The sequence below is a fragment of the Bidens hawaiensis genome, unplaced genomic scaffold (genome assembly GCF_021521415.1).
Source record: "Bidens hawaiensis isolate Kalapana, Puna unplaced genomic scaffold, B.hawaiensis_p1.1 tig00019661_1, whole genome shotgun sequence".
Lineage (NCBI taxonomy): Eukaryota > Viridiplantae > Streptophyta > Magnoliopsida > Asterales > Asteraceae > Bidens > Bidens hawaiensis.
This window is the reverse complement of record NW_027492983.1, coordinates 209,726-232,224: the sequence shown is the minus strand read 5'-3', so window position 1 is coordinate 232,224 and position 22,499 is coordinate 209,726. Positions and strand designations below refer to the sequence as shown.

The following is a 22,499-nucleotide window of genomic DNA, read 5'->3' as shown; positions in this document are numbered from 1 at the left end:
GGTGGCAGGATGGATGAGTCGGGTGTTTGGTCAGGATTAGTTTGGGTTAACATGAGTACGGGTCAGGATGAGTCATTTGAAAAAAGAAGTTAGGATGAGTTTGGTTAACTTAACTTTTTTTCCTCATTTAAAAAAAAAAAATTAATGGTGGTTAACTATGCATTATAATGCTATTATACGTTACTTAAAAAAAGTATTAAGCTGAAAGAATTTATTTCCAGGTTTTGATATTCCTTTTAGACTGTGTGTTGTCGTTGAAGTCGGAATCTGAATTCATCTAATAATATCATGCCATCTAGTGCTGACTAGATGTTGACCGGGCATTCGCTGAAGCCACCTGAGGCGGTTGTGGTTCAGACGAATTTTCTTTTCTTTTTTTCACTAAAAATTTAATTAAAACTATAAAATAAAAGATATATTTTATAATAAAAGATAATAATATTTTAATATTTTTTTTATTACTAAACCATCTAATAGAAATTTAGGCCAAGTAATACAAAATAACTTGATAAGTTGGGTAAAGAATTAAGCCATGAATTATGCATAAAATAAAACCCATGTATAAAACAAATTAGATCATACTTTGCCTTTTTCTTTGTCAATGCCTGCTGTAGCAATCTCTCTCCACCATCTTCATTCTTCTCCACCTCTTCTTCACCAATTTCACACTAAGAAAAAAAAAGGAACAACATTATTTCTCTTCAGTAGCCGCTAGCTTGCAGGGCGGTCGCGCCGGTGCGTTGTAGTGTTCGTGACCGACGTGGCTCGCGCTAGGCCGCTCGCGGCGGTGGTGGCGGGCCACAACGGACCGTCTTAGATCATATGAATTGACTTGACAACTACGCATTAAGTTTGCTAAGAAAGAAACTAGGGGCACAATTTCTTTTTGTCATGTGGTGGGCTATTTGGAAGTTACAGAGTGACACGGTTTTCTCAAAAATAGAATAAACTATAACGACCGAACTCTTATTTGATGATGTTTATTTCTTGTTTTTTTGTTACTCGGGTAGGAAGGAAAAGTGTAAAACTTATCAGATAAAGTGGTTGAAAAACCCTATTCTAATCGACTAGTTACGTAATTTCTTTGTTTTTCACCCGGCTAGTAGTTTGCTAGTTGGTGTTTCTTTTTAATGCAATACCGTTGTTTAAACAAAAATATTAAAAGTTAGCCCGCACTTAGATTAAGCTTTGAGAATGAGAAACATGCGAGACATGCGTAAGTATACTTTTAGTTGAATTCGACAAATTATCTATTCCACGTGTCTGTCATCTTTTAAGTTCGATTCCACCATTTCAGTCATATTTTCTTTCTCTGTCTATGAAATTTCAAATTATTACTTTATTAGTATACATCAAAATGACTAAGATGCATAATTGTATAAATTTTAAGCATATAAAAGGTGCATAACATGATGTGAAAATCAATTATTTTGCTTCATCTTTTAACATTGATACAAATATTCTAACAATTTGTCACTCAAGTAACTAATGTGTAGGTTTTTGAATTCCCTCTTAACCTTAAACTTGATGGACACTTTCAGACAGAAATATGTTGATGGTGCTTCGAAAGTTTAATCGAATAATTTACATAAAAACAAATGAAAAATATACAAAATATGTTTACGATTAGGAAAACAATGTGTGCGAAAGTCATTTCAACCGTTTTATATGAGACAAAATACCCATCACAACGTTTCAGTTATTGTATGAGTGAGATTATCCTTGACAAATGACAATAAAAACGAAAGTCAGAAGTCACTGGTTAAACTGTAATTATTACGACAAACGAGTCATATTAGATTACTAAAACTCAAATTTTAATTATTATTATTATTATTATTATTATTATTATTACTACTACTACTACTGATACTAATAATATATAATAATAATAACATGTAACAAATGAAATGGGTTTAAAAAATTTCCTATATCTTGTTACCAAATAACACTAAAATTTGAATTTTAATCCATTATCATAATTTTTTTAACGGTTTCATATCTGCTTCTATTAATCATCGTAAACCCTTGACAACAAAATTAGATGGAAGACATCTTACCACCAACATGTCCCTTTAAAACAACTCATTATCATAATGGGTAGAAAATCTAAAACTTTTGTTAAAAGCTCTTCACAAACTTACGGTTATAGGTATGACTTTAGTCATTAGACTATGTTCGGATAACAAGTGTACCGTTTAATATAGAACTAGTTTCAAACATAAAATTACTAGAATCACATAAATACTTGTACGTATTACTTTAAGTGTGATAAATAAGACAGCGCAAACCTCTAACTTTCCACCTCTCTCTCTCTCTCTCTCCCCCCACATATTTCTTCCGATTTTCACTATGTAGACGTATTTTATTACGTTTCTTGAGCTAATATTGATTATGCATTGAATTTAACCCTTATACAATATAACTGTCCAATTTATCATAGTTAAATTGAAATGAAATAATTTAACTAACATCCTAAAAACTTACATTTAAATCAGTAGTAACTTATGAAAATCAAATACTTAACAAAATTTACAATACATATTAGAAAGAATTAAAACAAATACAACCGTTAGAAGTATATATTATTTTCTTTGTATTTTCTTCATGTTTGGTAGGATTTGAACGTACAAAAAGAACATCACCCATTAAAACTCATACACCCTAAATATGATCGTATAGCTCCTATACGATCGTATAGGAGATTTTCGATCGTATTGAAGCTATACGATCATATGGAGCCCACGTGACAAAAGTACAAGCAAGATATTGGTACACCCTCCTCATACACCCTAAATACGCTCGTATGAAAGCTATACGATCGTATGGATCCAACGTGATCAAAGTACACTGACGTACGGAGCATGATTAGAAGCCATACGATAGTATGACTCCCATACGATCGTATGGAAACCAAAAAAAAAAAAAAATTATTGAGACGTATGTCTTTAGATCTGTGGTCGTAATTGTTAAATGAATATGGTATAATATACCGTACATGCTTACCCTCGTTTTACGTAATGAAACGATATAATATTCCGGACGTGATATAATATTCTGTGTATTATTTGACTCGACACAATATTCCGGACGTGATATAATATTCTACCGGTTTTAATATAAAAACACGAACGACACAAGTTTTTTTTCTCATTCGTTCACTACCAAACCAACGTGAGTGATGCCAATTTTTGGCGACGGCGATAACGATAATGAATTCTATAACAACATATAAGTGTTTACAACCGATCAGGTCTAGTTTTTTAAAATTATGTTTGTCTTATTTAAGTATGAGCATCACTAAATATTTATTTTGTTTCAGTTGTTTGGGTCTCTCGATGAACTGAAGGCATGGGCGCAAACTATAGGTCGTGAGAACGGTGTCGTTATAGTCACAGAACGGTGTCGTTACAGTCACAGAACTAGCAAATTGGCTTTATGCAACATTTTTTTCCCTCTACATATACGTTCTTGTGCCGATCGAACAGATCAAGCAACCAGTTATGCGTTATAAAAGTTTAAGCCTTTTTTTAATGTTATAATTTCATAAAAAAGTTATACACAAAGATCTAAATATTAAAGGGTAGTTCACACGCATCTTCAAAGTTATACTCAAAGTTAATAAGGTCTTCAAAGTTTCCGGTTGTAAAAAAAAAAACATACGATCGTATAGCTGACATACTATCGTATGAAATGTTCCTGAACAGCCGACCAGATCCTATGAAAAACTGAAGTTCTGCATTGCCATACGATCGTATGACAGCTATACGATCGTATAGCTGTGGTGTGTGGATAACTCAATTGGTGTGTGGATAACCAGTTCCTAAAAAAACAAAACAAAAGAAATAAAAAAAAAGTGTACATAACATAACTTAAAGACATAATCAGAAATACAAATTATAAATCACAATGAAGGTGCAAATTAATTACTTTTGCAAATAATTAGTAGACCAAGAAGCATAATTCTTCATTGTTTCTTCCAACGGTAAGTAAATTAAACACCAGCATTTCAATGCTCCCACAATTAATTAATTTTCGATTCAACAAGTTTCATTTCAGCGTTATAAGCTAAGCCTACCGTTGCAATTTCAAATTCATCCAATTCAATTCACATTTTAGGTTTTTGGTCGGAATTTGAGCTTCCGGTTTGCTGTCTACTGCTCGTTTTCATTACAGGTATTCAATCAGTTAATCATCTGTTAATTAACTAGTGAATCGTCTACCGATTTGATATTATTATTATTATGATTATAATTATAATATAATCGGATTTTGTTTGTCGTCAGGTGATTTAGTTAATTATTTATTTTAGGGAAGTTGGATTATATTATTTAGATTGTTGTCATCAGGTCAAATTCAGTCGTCAATTTACCCTAAATACAAATGCTTATTATCAAATTAATATATAATCAATCACATGTAAACAAGCACGACCTCGGCTCGTTTATTATTGGATTATTTTATTTTAATATATTATTTTAACTATTTAGCTATGTATTTATGAATATAATTTTTATATGTAATGTAATATATTAGTTAATTATTTTTATCATAATTTTGTACATGATAATAGTTTATATTTAAATATGTAAAATTCAGTCTTGTTTCTTCTTCAATTAACCCTAAATACAAAAGGTTATTATTAAATTAAATTAATATATTATCCAGTGTAAACGTGCCGAGCTTGTTAAGGCTTGAGCTTGGTTCGTGAGTAGTTTTTCAAATCGAGCTCGGTTCGTTATTATTTAATTATTTTGTTTTAATATTTTTCTAACCATTTAGCTATATATTTATGAATACAATTTTTATATGTAATATAATATGTTTCTTAATTATTTTTGTCATAATTTTGTACATAATAATAGTTTTTTTATAAATATATTAAGTAAAAACTATATATATATATATATATATATATATATAAAGCTTGTTTAGGCTTGTGATCCGGCTCGAGCTTGATATGTGAAGCCCGGGCTCAAGCTTGTTTATAAAATGAGCCTCATTAAAAGCTTGAGCTCTTGATTCGAGTTTTTAACGAGTGGATCGGCTCGTATACACCCCTAAGTTAGTTAGTGAAATGTCTATCTCGATTTGATAATTGTGAAGTTATTAATCTATATTAGGGAAGTTGGATGATCTGAATACAACTGTTGATGTTAAAATGCTGTCTTGTCTGTTCTTCAGTTTACCCAAAAAACAAGAGGTTATTAAATAATAAATAATATCTGTATTGACAGTATATATTCTGTTCTGTATTTTATAATTTATATATTTTTGTTCTATAGATTGTGTCCTCTCAAATATATTGTTTCACAAGTTGCTTTTGTAACCGGAATCTACATTTTAAATACAAATTATCATAGGTTACAGGGTACTAATTATGTATTTAATATCAGATTTGACCTTAATATATATCTTCTTATCATTTGGTATTTTGGTTTGTAAGTTAATAAGATATCAGTTATATACTGATAAATAAAGAAAAAGAAAAACCTTAGAATGTCAAGTTTGGCATATAAAGATTATTTATGATAAATCAACCAATTGCTTCTTGTTAAGAGTGAAGCATATCAGCAAGAAAAAAAATAATAAATAAAAAATAAAAAACAAAAATAATTACATTAGAAAACACTTAAAAAACGAATTTCTCATTTCGTTTTCTTTCTGATTTCTGAAATGCTGAATTCGTGACTGAGTATATGCATGACATCGCTCCTGAAATGTTAAAGAACTGAGATTTATTTTGATTATGGTTAATATGATAAAAGACATAAGTACTTGATTGTTCGGGTCACATTCACGTTCAACTAAAATGAGCCCGGTTCGTGTCCATCTGATGGGCTCACGGGTGACCCATTTAACCAATTTATTTGCATAATTTTTGCAAAATGTGATTTATGTCTTTTTGGTTGAGTATTTTTATTTTTATTTTTTTGTCAAAAATATAAAAATTAAAAGAGAATTGGGCATCATTTTTTTTATAGTTTAAAAGTTACTGTTTCATACACATTTGTACTTTTTGGTACTGAATTTGTAATTGTATAGTATTAACACCCAAAAAATAGAAAAAATTCTTTTTTTGGGCTAAACAGGTCGTGCTCGAGTTCATGTGTTTGACATGATATTGGGGTTCATGCCATGTACGGGTTCGTGAAATTTTTGTTTCGTGTGGGTTTGACCCACCAAACCATGAACAAGGCCCGCTTTGTACCCCTACAATGGGCCACCATATTTTGGATAAGTCCATATCCATCCCTTCATGTAAGTAGAGGATTTACAAATATTATGAAGCCAGTTTATCTTACAATAATTTGGATGGTTGAAATTATGCATTTCATTTTACATCAAATAATTTCAATGCTTTTTCCAGAACAAATGAATGTACTTTTGCTTTTTCTTTTTATTAGTGATTGGTCTTTTTCTTTTTAGGTTTGATTCTTCTTGTCACTATAAACTCCTTTATTTTGTTTTTTGTATAATATTTTTGTTCTCTGTTTAAATAGACAATGACTCATGTATTCCATTATATAAAAAGTTAATCCACAACATATTTAAATTCCTTACTTATGGTTCTCTAAATCACAAACAAATCTTTCTCTACGTACATGATTGAATTGTTCTTTACTAAACATTTAATCTCATACTTTCTACCGAAAAATAAAGTTCTAATAATTATTCTCTGCTTTTTCCCATATGAAAAAAGGCGAAAGAGGTCAAGATAATCAGACTGTTGTCCATCAAAGTTTGATACTTTATCGAATTCACTTCACTCCATCACTTTCATTTTGAAGATCTTGCAAGGTACGAACTCATTTATTTTCATTTAATCGATTTCTGTTAAATTTATGTGTTCTTAATCTGCATTGTATTCAAATTTCAAGACTTTTTCACTTCTTCATTTAGGTGATCAAGGCTATTTGTGTAATTACACTCGATGAGAAGCCTAATGAAGCTTCAGTTATTATCAGTGGCTACTTTCATTCTCCTACTATACAATTTTCACTTCAAAATTGCTGACGCTGAGCTGGATTTGAACTCTGATGCTGAATCACTCCTTAAATTTTCTTCATCTGTATTGCACCTCAGAAAACTTAACTGGAATTCATCAATCCCTATTTGCACTTCATGGGTTGGTATCAAATGCAACGCTGAGGGTAAAAGAGTAATTGCAGTTCATCTCCCGGCAGTTGGACTTTTTGGTCAAATCCCTGTTAACACAATAGGAAAACTAAATAATCTCAAAGTTCTTAGCTTAAGATCCAATTTCCTTAGTGGGACCCTCCCATCTGATCTACTGTCAATCCCATCTCTTCAATCAATTTACCTTCAACACAACAATTTCTCCGGTGAAATTCCCATTTTACCCCTGCAAACGACCGCATTAGACCTCTCGTTCAACTCGTTTTCTGGTAGCATCCCCCAACTTAATCTCACTCGCCTCCGGGCATTTAACATTAGTCACAACTCACTAAACGGGTCAATCCCAGTTTCCCTCCAAAAGTTCCCGGTCTCTTCGTTTGAAGGGAATTTGTTATGTGGGCCTCCTTTAAATCAATGCTCACCCTTGACTTCCAATATCCCGATCCCACCCATGAACTCAAACAAAAGAAAGAAACTTAGCATCGGTGCTATTATAGGCATCGCTATTGGAGTCTTCTTTTTCTTAGTTTTACTTGCATTATTATTATTATTATTCTTTTTTTGTTTAAAAACAAAAACAAAAAAAGAAGATTCGGTTGGTGAGTTAAAAGTCCAGGCTGTCACGCCAGGGAAAAATGAGAAGTCGGATGATTTTGGAAGCGGGGTGCAAGCAGCCGAGAAGAACAAGCTTGTGTTCTTTGAAGGAAGTGTTTATAATTTTGATCTTGAAGATTTGTTAAGGGCTTCAGCTGAGGTTCTTGGAAAAGGGAGTTATGGGACCGCGTATAAGGCAATTTTGGATGAAGAAACAACGGTTGTGGTGAAACGGATTCGGGAAGTTGGTGTTGCTAAAAAGGATTTTGAACAGCATATGGAGTTTGTTGGGCAGGTCGGAAGGCATCCGAATATTGTGCCGTTATGTGCTTATTATTTTTCCAAAGATGAAAAGCTTCTTGTTTATGAGTATATGCACACCGGTAGCCTCTCGTCAGTTTTGCATGGTATGCAAAATTATTTTAATTGTGCAGTTGTGGTGTGGTTTATGGGAGATGGGTAAGTTGGTAACGGGTGAAAACGGGTGATCTTATGATATGGGTTGAAACGGGTCGGGTCAGGTCAGATTTTCGTTTTAGTGTATACCTGATATTTTAACTTTTTTGAGGGAAAAAAAACATTTTAGGATGTTTTATACACTATAAATACATTTTAGGTGACTTTCAAACCGTTTTTAGCTCGTTTCTTATCACACACATTTAACCATCAAAAAACAAAAAAAAGCAAACAACTTGACCCGCACATAAGTATATGGGTCGACCCGTTGAACTCGGGATATTTCCTATAATATTATTACCTTTTAACTACATTCTCTAATAACACAGGTAACAGAGGAATAGGAAGAACTCCATTAAACTGGGATGCAAGAGTGAAGATATCACTAGACGCTGCAAAAGGGCTTGCTCACATTCACTCAGAAGGCGGTGCTAAATTCACGCACGGTAACATCAAATCATCAAACATCCTACTCACCCGAGACCTTGACGGTTGCATATCCGATCTGGGCCTCGCCCAATTAATGGCATTCCACCCTCCAAAATCCCGTTGCATTGGGTACACAGCACCCGAAGTAACCGAGGCCCGAAAGTTCACTCATAAATCAGATGTTTACAGCTTCGGAGTCCTTATTTTGGAGATTTTGACGGGTAAAGCACCTATCCCGGCATCGGGTCAAGAAGATGTGGTTGACTTGCCTCGGTGGGTCCGGTCAGTGGTCCGGGAAGAGTGGACTGCTGAGGTGTTTGATGTGGAGTTGATGAAGCAAGAACATGTGGAAGAGGAGATGGTTCAGATGCTTCAGATTGGGCTTGCTTGTGTGACCCGGATTCCTGACATGAGGCCATCAATGGAAGAAGTTGTTAAGATGATCGGGGATTTACGACCATTGGATTCAGATTATCGACCATCGTCTGATGACAATAGGTCTAATGCTGTGACTCCATGATTGCTGTGCTTGATGGGTGGTATTTAAAGCTGTTCAAGAAAACATTGCATTGCATTGCATTGCATTTGTGTTTTTTTTGTTATTACTTATTAGTACTTCAGTTTTGTGTTTTATTTTCAAATTCAGGTTTACTTTTATAATATTTACAACTAGTTCTGTGTATGTGTGCGTACGCTGGGTGTCCCCAACTGACTGGATGTTTCATGTGTGCATGTTTGATGATAATAGATAAATACGTTTATAAGTTAGCTTTTGGGTCTACATTTTGTCTCTGTGGACTGAGGAGAAAGGGGGCTAGGCGGGAAGAGGATTGATACAACATGGATTCTGGCAATGCAATGTAGTTGGACACTTGGACTCTCATGTTGATCCGAACGAATCATCCTTTCCACGGAGGCAAATCTTTGCCTGTTAGGTATGACGGTAGCAAGTTACAAATTCTGCCTCGGCAGAACATATATCTCTATTACTATGAATTTTATAAGTGAAGTAGTTAATAATGGGGACTAAGATATTAGAAAGCATGTGTTGTCTTTCTAAAAAAACTTAAAACACACACACTTATGAGCTTATGAATGATATGCACTCAACTCGTCGATGGATAGTCCTCGAGTCTATGAATTTATGCTACAAAGCAACACAACAAACACAAACAAAAAACAACTTGAATCAGTAAGACCATGAATATTGATTCAACAGAACTAAATCTTTTAAACAAGATCAACTCCTACAACCAACATCAATTTAAAACAAAGCAAAAAAAAAACATTAATAAAAGAATAAGACTACCTCAACAGCTAACTCAACCTGAAATTAACAGCTGCAGCACCATCCAATATCAAAGTCCACAGTCCACACACCTAGCCACCGACCCGTCTCGACCACTTAACAAAACTTCCAATGATTATCACAATTCACACATGTCACAAACGTGGTCATCGGCTCATCAGCACTCCGAGTCTGCAACTGATAATAAGTGCACATCCGCTTCCCACACCGCCCACATTTAAACTGATCAGTGGTAGCCTTTGGCGGCCCGCCACGTTCACACTCAAACAAAGCCTTCTCTTTAATCTTCACATTCTGCAATTGCCTCTCGGTGCTCGCCATCTCCTCAGGCGTTAACTCCACAACCCTCTCGGGTTTAAAATCCCCGACAAGAATCTTCCTCCTAAAATCAGGATTCTTAGGATCCTTAACGTTAAACATTATAGACCGGTATTTAAACTTCTGGGCCCCATTAGATTTCCCCCATTTCTCAAACATTGCTGACTCAACCGCCACCGCCACCCTGTAAGGATCACAGGTGGTCACTTTAACCCTCAGTTCGTCGTCATTATCATTATCAACCTCTCCTGAAACTTTGCATAATGCCTCTGCAAGAAGCTCACGGATTTTGTCACGAAGCGGATCCTTGCAGTAAAGGAGAGAGTTTAGCTTCATGGGTGGAACATCGTTTGCCACGGGTTTCTTTTCGACTTTGACAACGTTAACTTTCTCGACTTTTGCAATCTCCGTCTTTTCAACCTTGACAGAATTGGTCCTCTGAACTTTCTTTTCCATGGTTGGAGATTTCTTGATGTCCAAGTTCTCATTTTTCTTGTTCTTTATGGTTTCTTGAACGATTATGGCTTTCCAAATCTCCACCAGCTCGGAGGCAACCGATTGAATCCTTTTTCTTGGATGTTTTGTTAATTGACGAAGACGTTTTCCCACCTGATGAAATCACAAACGCATAAATATTATATATAATCACATTATACAAATCGCAAACGAACAGAATGAACACGCAACCGAACAAAAAAAACTTAAGCAAACGAATTTTCTTGTTCGTGTTCGTTTATAAACAAACGATCTTTAAAATACGAAATGAACACCAATTAAAAGCAAATGTGAATGTGAATGCCCAAATTAAAATCCAAAATACTATCATTACATCCAAATAGATTTCAAAAATAAACAAAGATGTCTAAACAAACGATTTTAATATACGAAATCAAACGAATCTAAAAATTAATCCTTTGGAAATTCAAACAAGTGAACGTAATTGAACGAACAAGACATTTATTAAATTTGCCTTGCTCATTCCTTTAATTATATAAACCGAATACGTGTTCATGTCCGTTTCATTTCTTGAATGCACAAACATAATTCCTTAGGAAATTTATCCCGGGCATTCGTTTAATTAATATATATAAAATTCGCATTTGCGTTCGCCTTCATTCATTTAATCATACGAATAAAATTTGCGTTCATGTTCGTTTCGTTTCATTCCGTTTAATAAATGCACAAACATAATTCATTAATAGTTTAATAATACCTATCCCTGAATCAAAATTAACGCAAAACACAAATCCAAATTCACAATTTTATTTTTTTTCACATAAACATCTAACAAACCAACCGCAAAAACAAACCGAACCCACATGCATTCATCATTAACCCATTAATAATAATAATAATAATAATACCTGGGTAGACACAAGAATCTGATAATTAACCGGAAACTTCTTCAACGCCAACAACGCATCGACACATCGGTCTTCCTCCGGCGACGTCGTATCCACCTCGCCGGAAACAACCGCGTCGGCGGCTTTCTTGGCCGCATCAAAGAGCTGTATTAACTCCGTCTCCATGAATTGAATGGAATGCAATGCAATGGAGGTGAGAGTTGGCAGGTATAGAGGAGTGCGGGTTGATCGCGGCCGTTGATGGGCACGTGTGGGGGTGATCGGACGGTGGAGAATGGAAGGCTTGGTGAAGGGTAACACGTGTGCAAGTTGAAGGATGGAGAGCCGTATGATGTTTTGTTGGTTGTTAGGGTTTTGGCCGTTATAAGTGGTTTGGTTTGGTTTTGTCACGTGAGGGTGGTTGTTGATGGCACGTGAGGCTTTGGTTTGTTTTGGGCTTTGTTTTGTTTTATGTTAAGTGGGCTGAATGCTATTAGTAGGCCTAGAAATGAATATAAAGGGTTGGATTAGAGGTGCACAAATTAGGTTTCTTTAACAATTGGTTTCGGGCATAGTCGGTTTTTGACTGGGTAGAGTTGCAAGTAGAGGTGTACAAAACCGGTTTTAAACTCAAACTGAACCGGTTTATAAACCGAACCGGTTTAGTTAATGGCTGGTCAAAACCGGTTTAACTCAAACCGGTTTAAACACAAGATAGGCCGACCTGGTCACGTCGGTTCGGTTTATAAATCGGTTTAACCGGTTTTAGCCGGTTTTAAACCTGCTTTTCTCAAACCGGTTCGGTTTTAAAACCGTTTTGGTAGATCTTAAAGGGAACCAGTCCTGAAACCGGCGGTTTGGGTCGGTTTGAGTGAAACCGGTTTTAAACCCAAACCGGTTTGGTTCGGTTTGCCTAAAACCAGTTTCAAACCTGTTTTTTTGTACACCTCTAGTTGCAAGTGGTTTGGTTTTGGTTTTGGTTTTGGTTCTGGTACCGTTTTCTATGAGGAGCCAAGAACCGGTTTGTACCTGTAGTTTGGGTAGGATAGACCCCGCATGCTGAACCAGAGCCCCTGACCTACCCGGACAACTAGTATAGGCTGATTTCAGTTCCTCAAAGAAAATGAAATTGAAACCCGAATCGGTTCCACCTATACCTGGTTAAAAACTGGACCGAACTAATAAAAATCCAGACACCCGAACCTACCCGGAACCAGCTCCATCTCTACTAGTTTATGATATATTTGTTGATCATAACCGGAATTGGTTATTAGAAAAAAAAACCCAAGTTGTGCATGTGTAAAGATGATAATAATTAGAGGTGCACACTTTTTGGGGTTTTTTTTTTTTTTTTTTTTTTTTTTGAAACTGGTTTAAGCTATGAACCGAAGTAGTATGGTCAATTTTCGTTAAAATTGGATTGTTAAGGTGGAAAACATTAGAATTCTATATAAATTGGTTTGGATCCAAACCGATACCCAAAACAAGGTTTAAAAATTTGTTCATGGTTAAATTTCACTATTTATTATAAAAGTTACAAAGTGAAAAAAATAAAATAAAAAATAACTGAAGTTCACTTTTTTGTTTAATATTTAAAAACACTCAATACGTATTTATACTAACGTATGAGGTCAAAAGGGTATAAAAAATTAAAAAAAAGGCAAAAGATACGATCCAACGATAAAAAAATGGTTAGTGTAACGGCTATATCGAGTTTAATGGCAAAAACCGGTTTTTCAAATTAGTTCGTATCCGAAACGGGTTTAGGTGGTGAAAGGGGAACTGATATACAAATTGGCAGTAGATCGGATTGGTTTGTGACTCTAAAGACCTCTAAAATGTTCGGGACACTGTCATTAGAAACACTGAACATAATGGTTATCTAGGTGCTTAAAATGTCATTATGCTAGTCCATTTTTCACATGTATGAATTTATTAGTTGAATGTATAGAAATATGGGACATTTTTTTAAAATTAAAATTAATAAAAATAATAACGATACTCTCGTTATTAATATGAGAAAATAAGTAGTAAAAATACTATAATATAAATAAAATAAGCAATGAAATAACATAACAAATATGCTAAATGATTCAACTCAAGATCTTCAAATGATAAAGTCTTCAACTTGTTATTCAGCAACATCTTCTTATAATCTTCTTGACACGAACTTAAAAAATAAATTTTCCAATTTTTACCACATCAACGACTTCTAGTAGTCTCTTTGGCTGCAAGAATGAACGAAACAAAAGTTGACGGTTGAGGATGAGGCACGCGCTCGACACGCTTCCTTTAAAACAGATTTTGCGCCTCTACATAAGATAATGCGTCTGACTCTCAGGGTACAATAACCGAAGCAGTTAATATTGCCGGAGATGCCCACGCGCCCCGAGGTTACATCAGGTAAACTGTAGTGTTAGAACTTGTGAAAAAAATAGAATAAAAAAAGTAGAGAAATCAAGTAGAGAAACTCATCTCTATAAGTTCCCAATATATGAGTCTTCAAAGCTTTCTTCTTCACCAATAACTTTTCATACATGCATTTATTTTCCTTGAATTTTCTAACTTGTATTTTTTTCTAGTTCTTTTTCTTTCAAATGAGGCACATAGTCTACCATATATACAAAAGTTATGGATGATGAAAAATCTCTCTTAAATAGAAATTAATTAGATTTATAAACTCTAATAAAACTAATCAAGTTCATTAAGTAACTCTACTTAAGAGTTTCACCATATAAAAAGTCTAATAATAATCATTTCAAAAAGTTAATTTTCATTCACTATATTCCAATTTTCTAATAGAATGTATGTTTGATGATACACAAGTGAAAAGTTGATACGCAAATGTTGTTTCTAGTAACTCAATTAGTTAGAAGTTTGGCGATTGGACTAGACCTGTATACTTTTGCAGCCATATTTGATCCTTGGTTCCTTACCAAAATATGCATGATCAAGACTAGTTTTTGAACTCATTAATGTAAAACTTGGTGCAATACCAACTTAAAGGATCCGGATGGTTAATACGAAAAGTATGAGGCTAGCACGGAAGATCTCAAAGGACAGTTTGGTGGAGATCTAAAGTTCATGAACCAAGTTGAATAACTTGTTGCCAAAGTTATCTTTTTATTTATTATTAAATAAATTAGAATTCTAGTATTATTATGATTCCTAGTTTGAGTAGAATTAGAATTGTGGGTGTTATATAAACCTATCAAAAGTTTTATTTGTAGTTAGTAGTATGAATTATGTTCTTGTTTCTTATTAATAAAAATAGTCGCATAAACGTTTTATGTAAAATTATGTTTGGTGTTCTTGATTCATTTGTCTAAGGTTTAACAGTTAATTTATTAACAAATCGATTTAGAATTCAGGTGAATGACAAATAATTATCCAAATCCTAAGTTATTAAAATAATAATATGTCTATAATAAAACGTAACACACTAGTTATCAATCTAAAATATATATAAACGAAAACCCAAAAATCCTATGTGTTGCGATGTGGTCGCTCCCCTCTTTTATGGAAGCCACCAGATTTCTTGATTTTTAAATGGAGGCCTCTCATTGATTTAACCCAAATTCATGGGTATGGGTCTTACCAAAACCAGATAGCTCTTAAACGGGTTATAACATCTCATTAAATTAAAAAGTAATCTTACCAGTTATTTGATATGAAAATCCTACAAAATAGGAATAGACTAAAATTTAATATCCAATTTAAAAAGAAAAAGATATTATTTATAATTAATAAACAATTTTATAGTAAAAAACATAAGTAAGTCATGGGTCACCAAATCTAGATAGCTTTTAAACGGGTTGTAACATATCATTTATTTATGAAACCCTTTCATCATCAAACCCTAAGTATATTATTAACTTTCTTACAACAAAGAAAATTAAAATCCAAAAAATAAATATTAAAAAAAATGAAATATGTAAAACAACCGTTCTCTCAAGCTAGATTGCTTTATTTGTAAATGAAGGCTTCTCACGCATTTGACCCGAATTCACGGGTAAAGGTCTCACCAAACCCAGATAGCTCTTAAACGGGTTATAACATATCATTATATTAAAAATAATCTCATCAAATATTTGATATGAAAATCCTACAAAATAGGAACATACTAAAAATTAATATCTTATTGTATTTTAAAAAAAGATATTATTTATAATTAAGAAACAATTTTATAATAAAGAAAATAAACGGTTAATGGGTATCACCAAACCCAGATAGCTTTTAAACCGGATTATAACATATCATTTATTTGTGAAACCATTTCATCATCAAACCTCAAGTATATTAATTATTAACTTTCTTACAATATATAAACTTAAAATCCAAATACACACATATATATATATATATATTAAAAACGAATAATATAAGGGATAAAATCTAGTAGTTATATATACGAGATACTACCTTAACTAGTAGCACTACCAACATATTACTATAAAATATCCATTTTCACCTGTTATCAACCTGTTTATTTTTTAACTCTACATATAATAAAAGAAAATGATATTGATGAGTCATTTTCGTGAACCGGTACTAATTTACAAAGTTTTTTATGCCGGCTAAATTTTGGCCTTCTTTGAACTTATTTTTTTTACTTATCTAGCAGTTTCTGATTGCTAGCTTACCTTTGAACTTCTATTTTGAAAAAGAATAAGGTGCTGTTTGTTTTTGAAGACAAAAACTGTCTGCAATCTAATCTCATCTTATTTCATGTCTGTAACTGAAGATGTGGTCTGAATGTCTGCAATCTGAAAATATAATACTGTTTGTTTTATAAACTGAGTATCGTCTGCATAAGCTGAAAATTAGTTATCTATCATACATATCACAGTAGATAGAAATCATTTAACGTCTGTAGACTAGTAAAATAGTTGGTGGTGGGCGGTGGACGGTGGTGGTGGCGGACGATGGGGGGTGGTGGTGGTGATGGACGGTGATGGTGGTGGACGGTGTTGGTGGTAGATGGTAGGTGGTGTTGGTGGCGGACGGTGGGTGGTGGTGGTGATGGACGGTGATGGTGGTAGGTGGTCGACGATGTTGGTGACGGATGGTAGGTGGTGGTGGATGGTGGGTGGTGGTAGTGGACGATGGTTGTGGCCGACGGGTGGGTGGTGGTGGTGATGGATGGTGGTGGTGGTGATGGACGGTGGTGGTGGGTGGTGGATGGTGTTGGTGACGGATGGTAGGTGGTAGTGGTGGGTGGTGGTGGCAGACGGTGGGTGGTGGTAGTGGATGATGGTTGTGGCCGACGGGTGGGTGGTGGTGGTGGTGATGGACGGTGGTGGTGGTAGTGGGTGGTGGCGGTGATGAACAGTGGTGGCGGCAGACGGTGGGTGGTGGTGGTGGTGGTAGTGGGTGGCGGCGGTGATGAACAGTGGTGGCGGCAGACGGTGGGTGGTGGTGGTGGTGGTAGTGGGTGGCGGCGGTGATGGACAGTGGTGGCGGCGGACGGTGGGTGGTGGTGGTGGTGGGTGGTGGTGGTGGCAGACGGTGGGTGGTGGTGGTGGTGGTGGCGCATGATAGGTAGTGGTGATGTTGGACATTGGGTGTTGGTAGATGTTAAGAAGTGTGAAGAAGTTAAACAATAGCTTCTTTTTTAAGATCATAAAAGCAGTTTACAGATCTTATTCTAAAAAAAAAAAACAGTCTTCAGAAGCTTATGTCTGCGCGCCCGCAAACATAAGCATCCTGCAAACGTTTTAAAAAAAACAAACACAACCTAATTGTCACCAAGTCTACTTAATTTGAAGATTTTTTCTGTTATTATGTTATCATTTCATAAAAATAAATAAAAATTTGACATTTAATTGTCAAATCTCATCATATAGATTTAGGAAAATAAAACACCGTAAATCTTAAAAGGCGGATGCATGTCTTATATTCCTGTCCACATAAAAGAACATTCTGCAAAAGGTCACATGTTCTATGTTTATCGAGTTAGGTCAAAGTCAGGCTCAAGCATGACTGGGAACAGTAAGTTACAAAAGCTATCCATTCACACTATACTAACTAATTATATATCTCAATAATATTTATAAAATAAAATATTAAGTTTTATATAAATTTAAACAAAAGTGTTCACTTTAAAGAAGTTAATGCTTCTTTCACAAAAAAAAAAAAAAAAAGAGGTCAGCGCTAGATACGAAAAATGTCTTTTTAGAGGATAGGTCCCCGTTTTAAGTCTTACTAAGCAGTTTAGATTTATTTTCATGTAAACTAGCGTATGAGTAATATCGCTGACCAGTCGTCGATTAATCACTATATGGTCAAAATTAAAAATTTTGGTATATATGTATATTTGAAAAATTATATATATATTCCAACCCGTTCAATCCTAGTCCCAGACCCACTACTCAACTAGAGCCTAACGAGTATGGTCAACCCAACCCTTTTGAAGGCCTAAAACGAAACGAGGATTCAAGGCATTTTTCAAGTTTTATTGTTACAAAGTAAAACCACTAACCACAGATATGTTTATCTTTTCAAATAACTTAAGTGTCATTTTCATCATTTAGCATGTTTTTTTGTGAAACTTTGGTCTAACTTTCATCTTTTAGTATGTTTTAAGCTAACTTTCGTCTAAATTAAAGGCCTTATCCAAATGAAAATCTAAAGCCCTAGCTTGATTTTAGGGTAAATCTCATAGAATAGTAACCAACTTTCAAAAGTGTTCTAATCAGGTCACTGATGCATATTTTCCCCAAATCAAGTCACTGAATCTTCAAATCAAGTTTCACCGATTTTTTTGTGCGTCAAGAAAGATATGGCGGATAAGATGTGGGGGACAGAATTTGCAATATATGTAGTTAAATTTTAAAAAAATTAAAAAACGTTAATTATATTAAAATTTAAAAATATAAAATAAAATTCACGTCGCCACTCAACGTCAACTTCAAAAAAAAAGATAAAAACAATTTCTATGTAAAACAAAAAAGAAAAAGGCTAAAAAAACATGTTAAAATCTTTAATTTAATCAAACATTAAAGTTGAGTAACTTAATTGAAACACTTTTTAAAGCTGAGTGACCTAATTGAAACACTTTTAAAAGTTGGTAACAAGTTACATAATACATTAATACCGTCCTTATCGCCTTACATAAATGATAAATGTAGGATGTATCAAGTTAAAGGCCAAGATTCAACGACAAAGATGGAAGGTGACGTCATCATGCACCATCATTCTTCCAATTATGCTCATTCAAATTATTGAAATTTCTAAGAAAGTCTTAGGCTATTTCCGGTTACCTTCCTCAACATCCTCACCACACACATACATGTGTTTATATATATATATAAATATATACACATATATTAGAAAATACACGTGACCAGTGACCAGTGACCAATAACTGGAGTTCACTTGTATTTGTTTACATGTGAACCAATCACAAACTAATAAAATGGAGGAAAGTTTAACACCCAACAAGAAAAGATTAATAAGTGAGTTAACTAAAGGAAGAGATTGTACTAAACAGCTTCAGAATCTACTAATTCACCAGAGAGTGGTTGATGGTGGGCCAGTGTCAGCTCAAGATCTTATGATGAAAATAATTGGATCTTTCTCCAACAGCCTTTCCACCTTGAGTTCTGGTGAATTATACCCGGCTCGGGCGACTACGAAGACGGAGTATGTGGGATCGGGTTTTTCGGATGACCGGACGTTGGATTTAGGCGAAAGCGAGAAGAAGCCGGGGGTGAGGGACCGGAGAGGATGTTACAAGAGACGGTAAGAGCTAAGAATTAATTCGGTGTTTGGTTGATATAATTTGTTAATTATGTTAAGTTCATACATGATCTGCCGTTTGAAATGACGGATCATAGCATTGTTGTCAATTGTGTTAGAATTTGTCTGCTGAATTGGATAATTCACACATGTTCCGTCATTTTTAATGGAGGAATCACTTAAGTAATAATTATCCATGCAAGCCACATCCCATCGAGCATATTTCCTGACTTTACACTCTTTACGATCCGCCATTTAAAATGAAACACGTAGGAGTTTTCCAGCTCACCACACCAAACATACACCGACATAATATGTAATGATGTTAGGATCTGCCATTTAAAATGACGGATCGTCTAGAAACCAAAACATTTTCATCTCTCTCCCAAAAACCAATGAAGCATGCGAATTTTTTCATTCTTTTTATAAAAAGTTCACAAAGCCTAGCATGTACCATCCTTGTTATGTTTACACTAAAGTACATGTAAAGTTGCAGTATATACAACTTTTTAAGGCTTGATTATTATTTTGCAGGAAGACAGAAGATTCAAGGGTTACAATTGTGGATACTATTGAAGATGGGTATGCTTGGAGGAAATATGGACAGAAGGAGATTCTTGATGCTAAATTCCCAAGGTGCCATTTGTCTATATTTTCTCGTTTTCAATTAATTAATACTTATTTTTATATTTTTATTGCTATTCATCAATTCATAGTCACTTTCAAAAATTATTAAAAAAAATATATAGGGTGAACAATATTTTATTCAAATTTTACTTATGAACAAAAGTTTATATATTTCCTTCACTCACAACAACTTCCAAATATTTTATATGATATAGAGAACCCATTTACAATAAAATAAAGAACCTGTTAGGAATGCTAAACAAATCTAAAAGAGTGACATAAAACCAAAAATTATATAATTTTTGGACGAACTCTTACATTGAAGTTTCGGCTCGTGACAATTGAGTTAGAAGATACAGGACCACTTAAACAAAAACTTCATCTAAATTATGAGGATTTTTTTCATTAAAGTTTATTAAAAAGTAATAGTTATTTTATAGTTTAACAAAATTCTTTTGCATGCAGATGTTATTATAGATGTACGTATAAAGATGAGGGATGCAAAGCATTAAAACAAGTCCAAAAACAAGAAGACGAGCCAGAAATGTTTCATATCACATATTTTGGGTCTCACACATGCCAAAATACGAACAAGAAAACACAAATGTTCTCACACTCAGAAGATCTTAGTTTTTTTCTACTTAATTTTGAAAACTCGAAAACTAGTCATTCACCAAGTAGCCTCTCGACTATCACAAACGCCCGTAACACCCCCTCACTAAAGCAAGAAGACCATTCAAATAATCATGACACATCATCCAATTATTCATGGAAGGACATGATTGGTAATTTGGAGTCATCCTATGATGATATCTTCAAAGATGGTATTTCTATGGATGATTTTAATCTTTGTTAAAAGTGAGAATATATAATTTGAGTTTGTTTAAATAAACAAATTCGTTTAGTATAATTTAAGCATGGGTTGGATAGATGACAAAGTGTATTGGAAGTTGATACCATAGTTAAGATTCTGGTTATCTGTTTTGTTGATGAACGTTGTGGCATGATCATAATATTGTATGGTGTGGTACAAATAATTGCACATCTTATCATGTTTATGTACTTATGAGATAAAAGGTGGGTCCTAATTTGATTGTGCATGAACCAAGAGGAAAGGAAACTATAGATAAAATTATAAAGTAAAATTAGTTTATGCCTACAAAGAAAAAAAAATTTACAGATATGCCATTTGCCCATGAATTTATTAGTTATCTGCCTTAACTTTTGAATTATGGTATAAATAGACATTTGCGCGTGACTTATATCAATATTTTTATGATTGAACCGTTATTGTGCCTAACTTTTGAATTATGGTATAAACTAGTGTTTACCCAGCGCAACGGGGCAATACTAAAACTCAAGCGTTGTCAGTCGTAAGTATTGAGACGGTAAGTCGATGCGAATTCGGTTGGTTCTAGTTACGTGTGTTATTGTACCAGAACTAAAAAAAAAAAAAGAAATAATAAAATTTGAGGTGAATCAATGGGTAGTGTCAGCCCGTAAAACTCGGGCGTTGGTAAAACCCGATTGTTGTTGATCCCGGGTGTTGAGGCAGTGAGTTTACGCAAATTCGGTTGATTTATGTCACATTCGTGACGGTACCGAAATTAAAACAAAAAAAAAAACAAACAAATAGGCATTTTGTCAATTTTCGTTACGTTTGTCACGATACTAGAACTAAAACAAAACGTGTTGAGTCTACTCGATTTTGGTATGTTCCCGTCATGTTCGTTACGCTATCGGAACTAAAACAAAACAAAATTTGCATCCGGTCTGCTTTCGTTACGTTTGTTGCGGACCGAAACTAAAACAAACCAAAAAGGACCAATAAAGTGACGCGAAGTTGCCCAATCAAGACTTTGCGGCACCAGACTTCTTGTTTGTATTATATAGTAATTGGCATTTTCACGTGAGTTATATCAGTATTTATACGATCGAACCGTTATTAAACTAGCCGTTTTATAGTTTAATTGCCTAGTCAAACTGATTTAAAGAATCCGGTGACGTAATAAATATATTAAAATTTTTAAATATAAGTATAAACCTAATTTAAAACAATATATGGAACTTTTGAAAAAGAAAAAAAATTGAAGAAAAAAGAAGCTTTGAAATATGGTGTAACCACCTAGTTTAGTGCAATGGGACGATCGATTCAAATAGACTCAATCGAACTAGCTGGTCTAATTCGGTAGAAAAAAAAAATTGCACGTCTAGTCAAAATATACACAACTGGACCACATGATGTCATATATGTTAAATTTGCAAGATGATGATTAGACTTAATTGAGTACGCAACTCACGAACATAAGGGCTGAACAAAACTTGCTTGTTCGACATTTTTATTATCAAAAGAAAAAGAAAGTAAAATGCTAATTTGAATCTAATAATAATCTAAACATTAAAACAAATGAAGTAACTAAATGACCCTTGAAATTTTAGTGATCTCCTCCTTTCATCCCTCGAGATCGGATGTACCTCCCTATTCAACATTGCTCGTTTTAACACTGCCTCTCAATGTTGATATTCTTCATGTTCATGGCTTC

General features: G+C 34.2%; 3 protein-coding genes across 3 annotated transcripts; 2 read left to right on the top strand and 1 right to left on the bottom strand.

Annotated features, from left to right (window-relative positions):
* The first annotated feature begins 6,352 nt into the window (after positions 1 to 6,352).
* LOC143558873 (putative inactive receptor kinase At3g08680) lies at positions 6,353 to 9,189 on the top strand. Its single transcript, XM_077047625.1, has 3 exons — positions 6,353 to 6,801; positions 6,904 to 8,141; positions 8,520 to 9,189. Exons 2-3 carry the CDS (start codon positions 6,935 to 6,937, stop codon positions 9,137 to 9,139), a joined length of 1,827 nt encoding a protein of 608 aa, XP_076903740.1. The 5' UTR covers positions 6,353 to 6,801; positions 6,904 to 6,934; the 3' UTR covers positions 9,140 to 9,189.
* Positions 9,190 to 9,869: 680 nt separating this feature from the next.
* On the bottom strand, positions 9,870 to 11,898 carry LOC143558842 (transcription elongation factor TFIIS-like). Its single transcript, XM_077047600.1, has 2 exons — positions 11,611 to 11,898; positions 9,870 to 10,855 (listed from the first exon to the last, which is right to left on the bottom strand). The coding sequence occupies exons 1-2, from the start codon at positions 11,773 to 11,775 to the stop codon at positions 10,025 to 10,027; spliced, it is 996 nt and encodes a 331-aa protein (XP_076903715.1). The 5' UTR covers positions 11,776 to 11,898; the 3' UTR covers positions 9,870 to 10,024.
* Positions 11,899 to 19,006: 7,108 nt separating this feature from the next.
* On the top strand, positions 19,007 to 20,981 carry LOC143558841 (putative WRKY transcription factor 70). Its single transcript, XM_077047599.1, has 3 exons — positions 19,007 to 19,332; positions 19,864 to 19,965; positions 20,422 to 20,981. The coding sequence occupies exons 1-3, from the start codon at positions 19,007 to 19,009 to the stop codon at positions 20,810 to 20,812; spliced, it is 819 nt and encodes a 272-aa protein (XP_076903714.1). The 3' UTR covers positions 20,813 to 20,981.
* The last annotated feature ends 1,518 nt before the right edge of the window (positions 20,982 to 22,499 follow it).

What these genes read in the sequence shown, in the direction of transcription:
- LOC143558873 (XM_077047625.1), top strand. Translation starts at nt 6,935, where the DNA reads ATGAGAAGCCTAATGAAGCTTCAGTTATTATCAGTGGCTACTTTCATT. An exon ending in CCTCTCGTCAGTTTTGCATG is followed by an intron (nt 8,142 to 8,519) that starts GTATGCAAAATT and finishes CTAATAACACAG; the next exon opens with GTAACAGAGGAATAGGAAGA.
- LOC143558842 (XM_077047600.1), bottom strand. Translation starts at nt 11,775, where the DNA reads ATGGAGACGGAGTTAATACAGCTCTTTGATGCGGCCAAGAAAGCCGCC. An exon ending in AGATTCTTGTGTCTACCCAG is followed by an intron (nt 10,856 to 11,610) that starts GTATTATTATTA and finishes TGATTTCATCAG; the next exon opens with GTGGGAAAACGTCTTCGTCA.
- LOC143558841 (XM_077047599.1), top strand. Translation starts at nt 19,007, where the DNA reads ATGGAGGAAAGTTTAACACCCAACAAGAAAAGATTAATAAGTGAGTTA. An exon ending in AGAGGATGTTACAAGAGACG is followed by an intron (nt 19,333 to 19,863) that starts GTAAGAGCTAAG and finishes ATTATTTTGCAG; the next exon opens with GAAGACAGAAGATTCAAGGG. An exon ending in CTTGATGCTAAATTCCCAAG is followed by an intron (nt 19,966 to 20,421) that starts GTGCCATTTGTC and finishes TTTTGCATGCAG; the next exon opens with ATGTTATTATAGATGTACGT.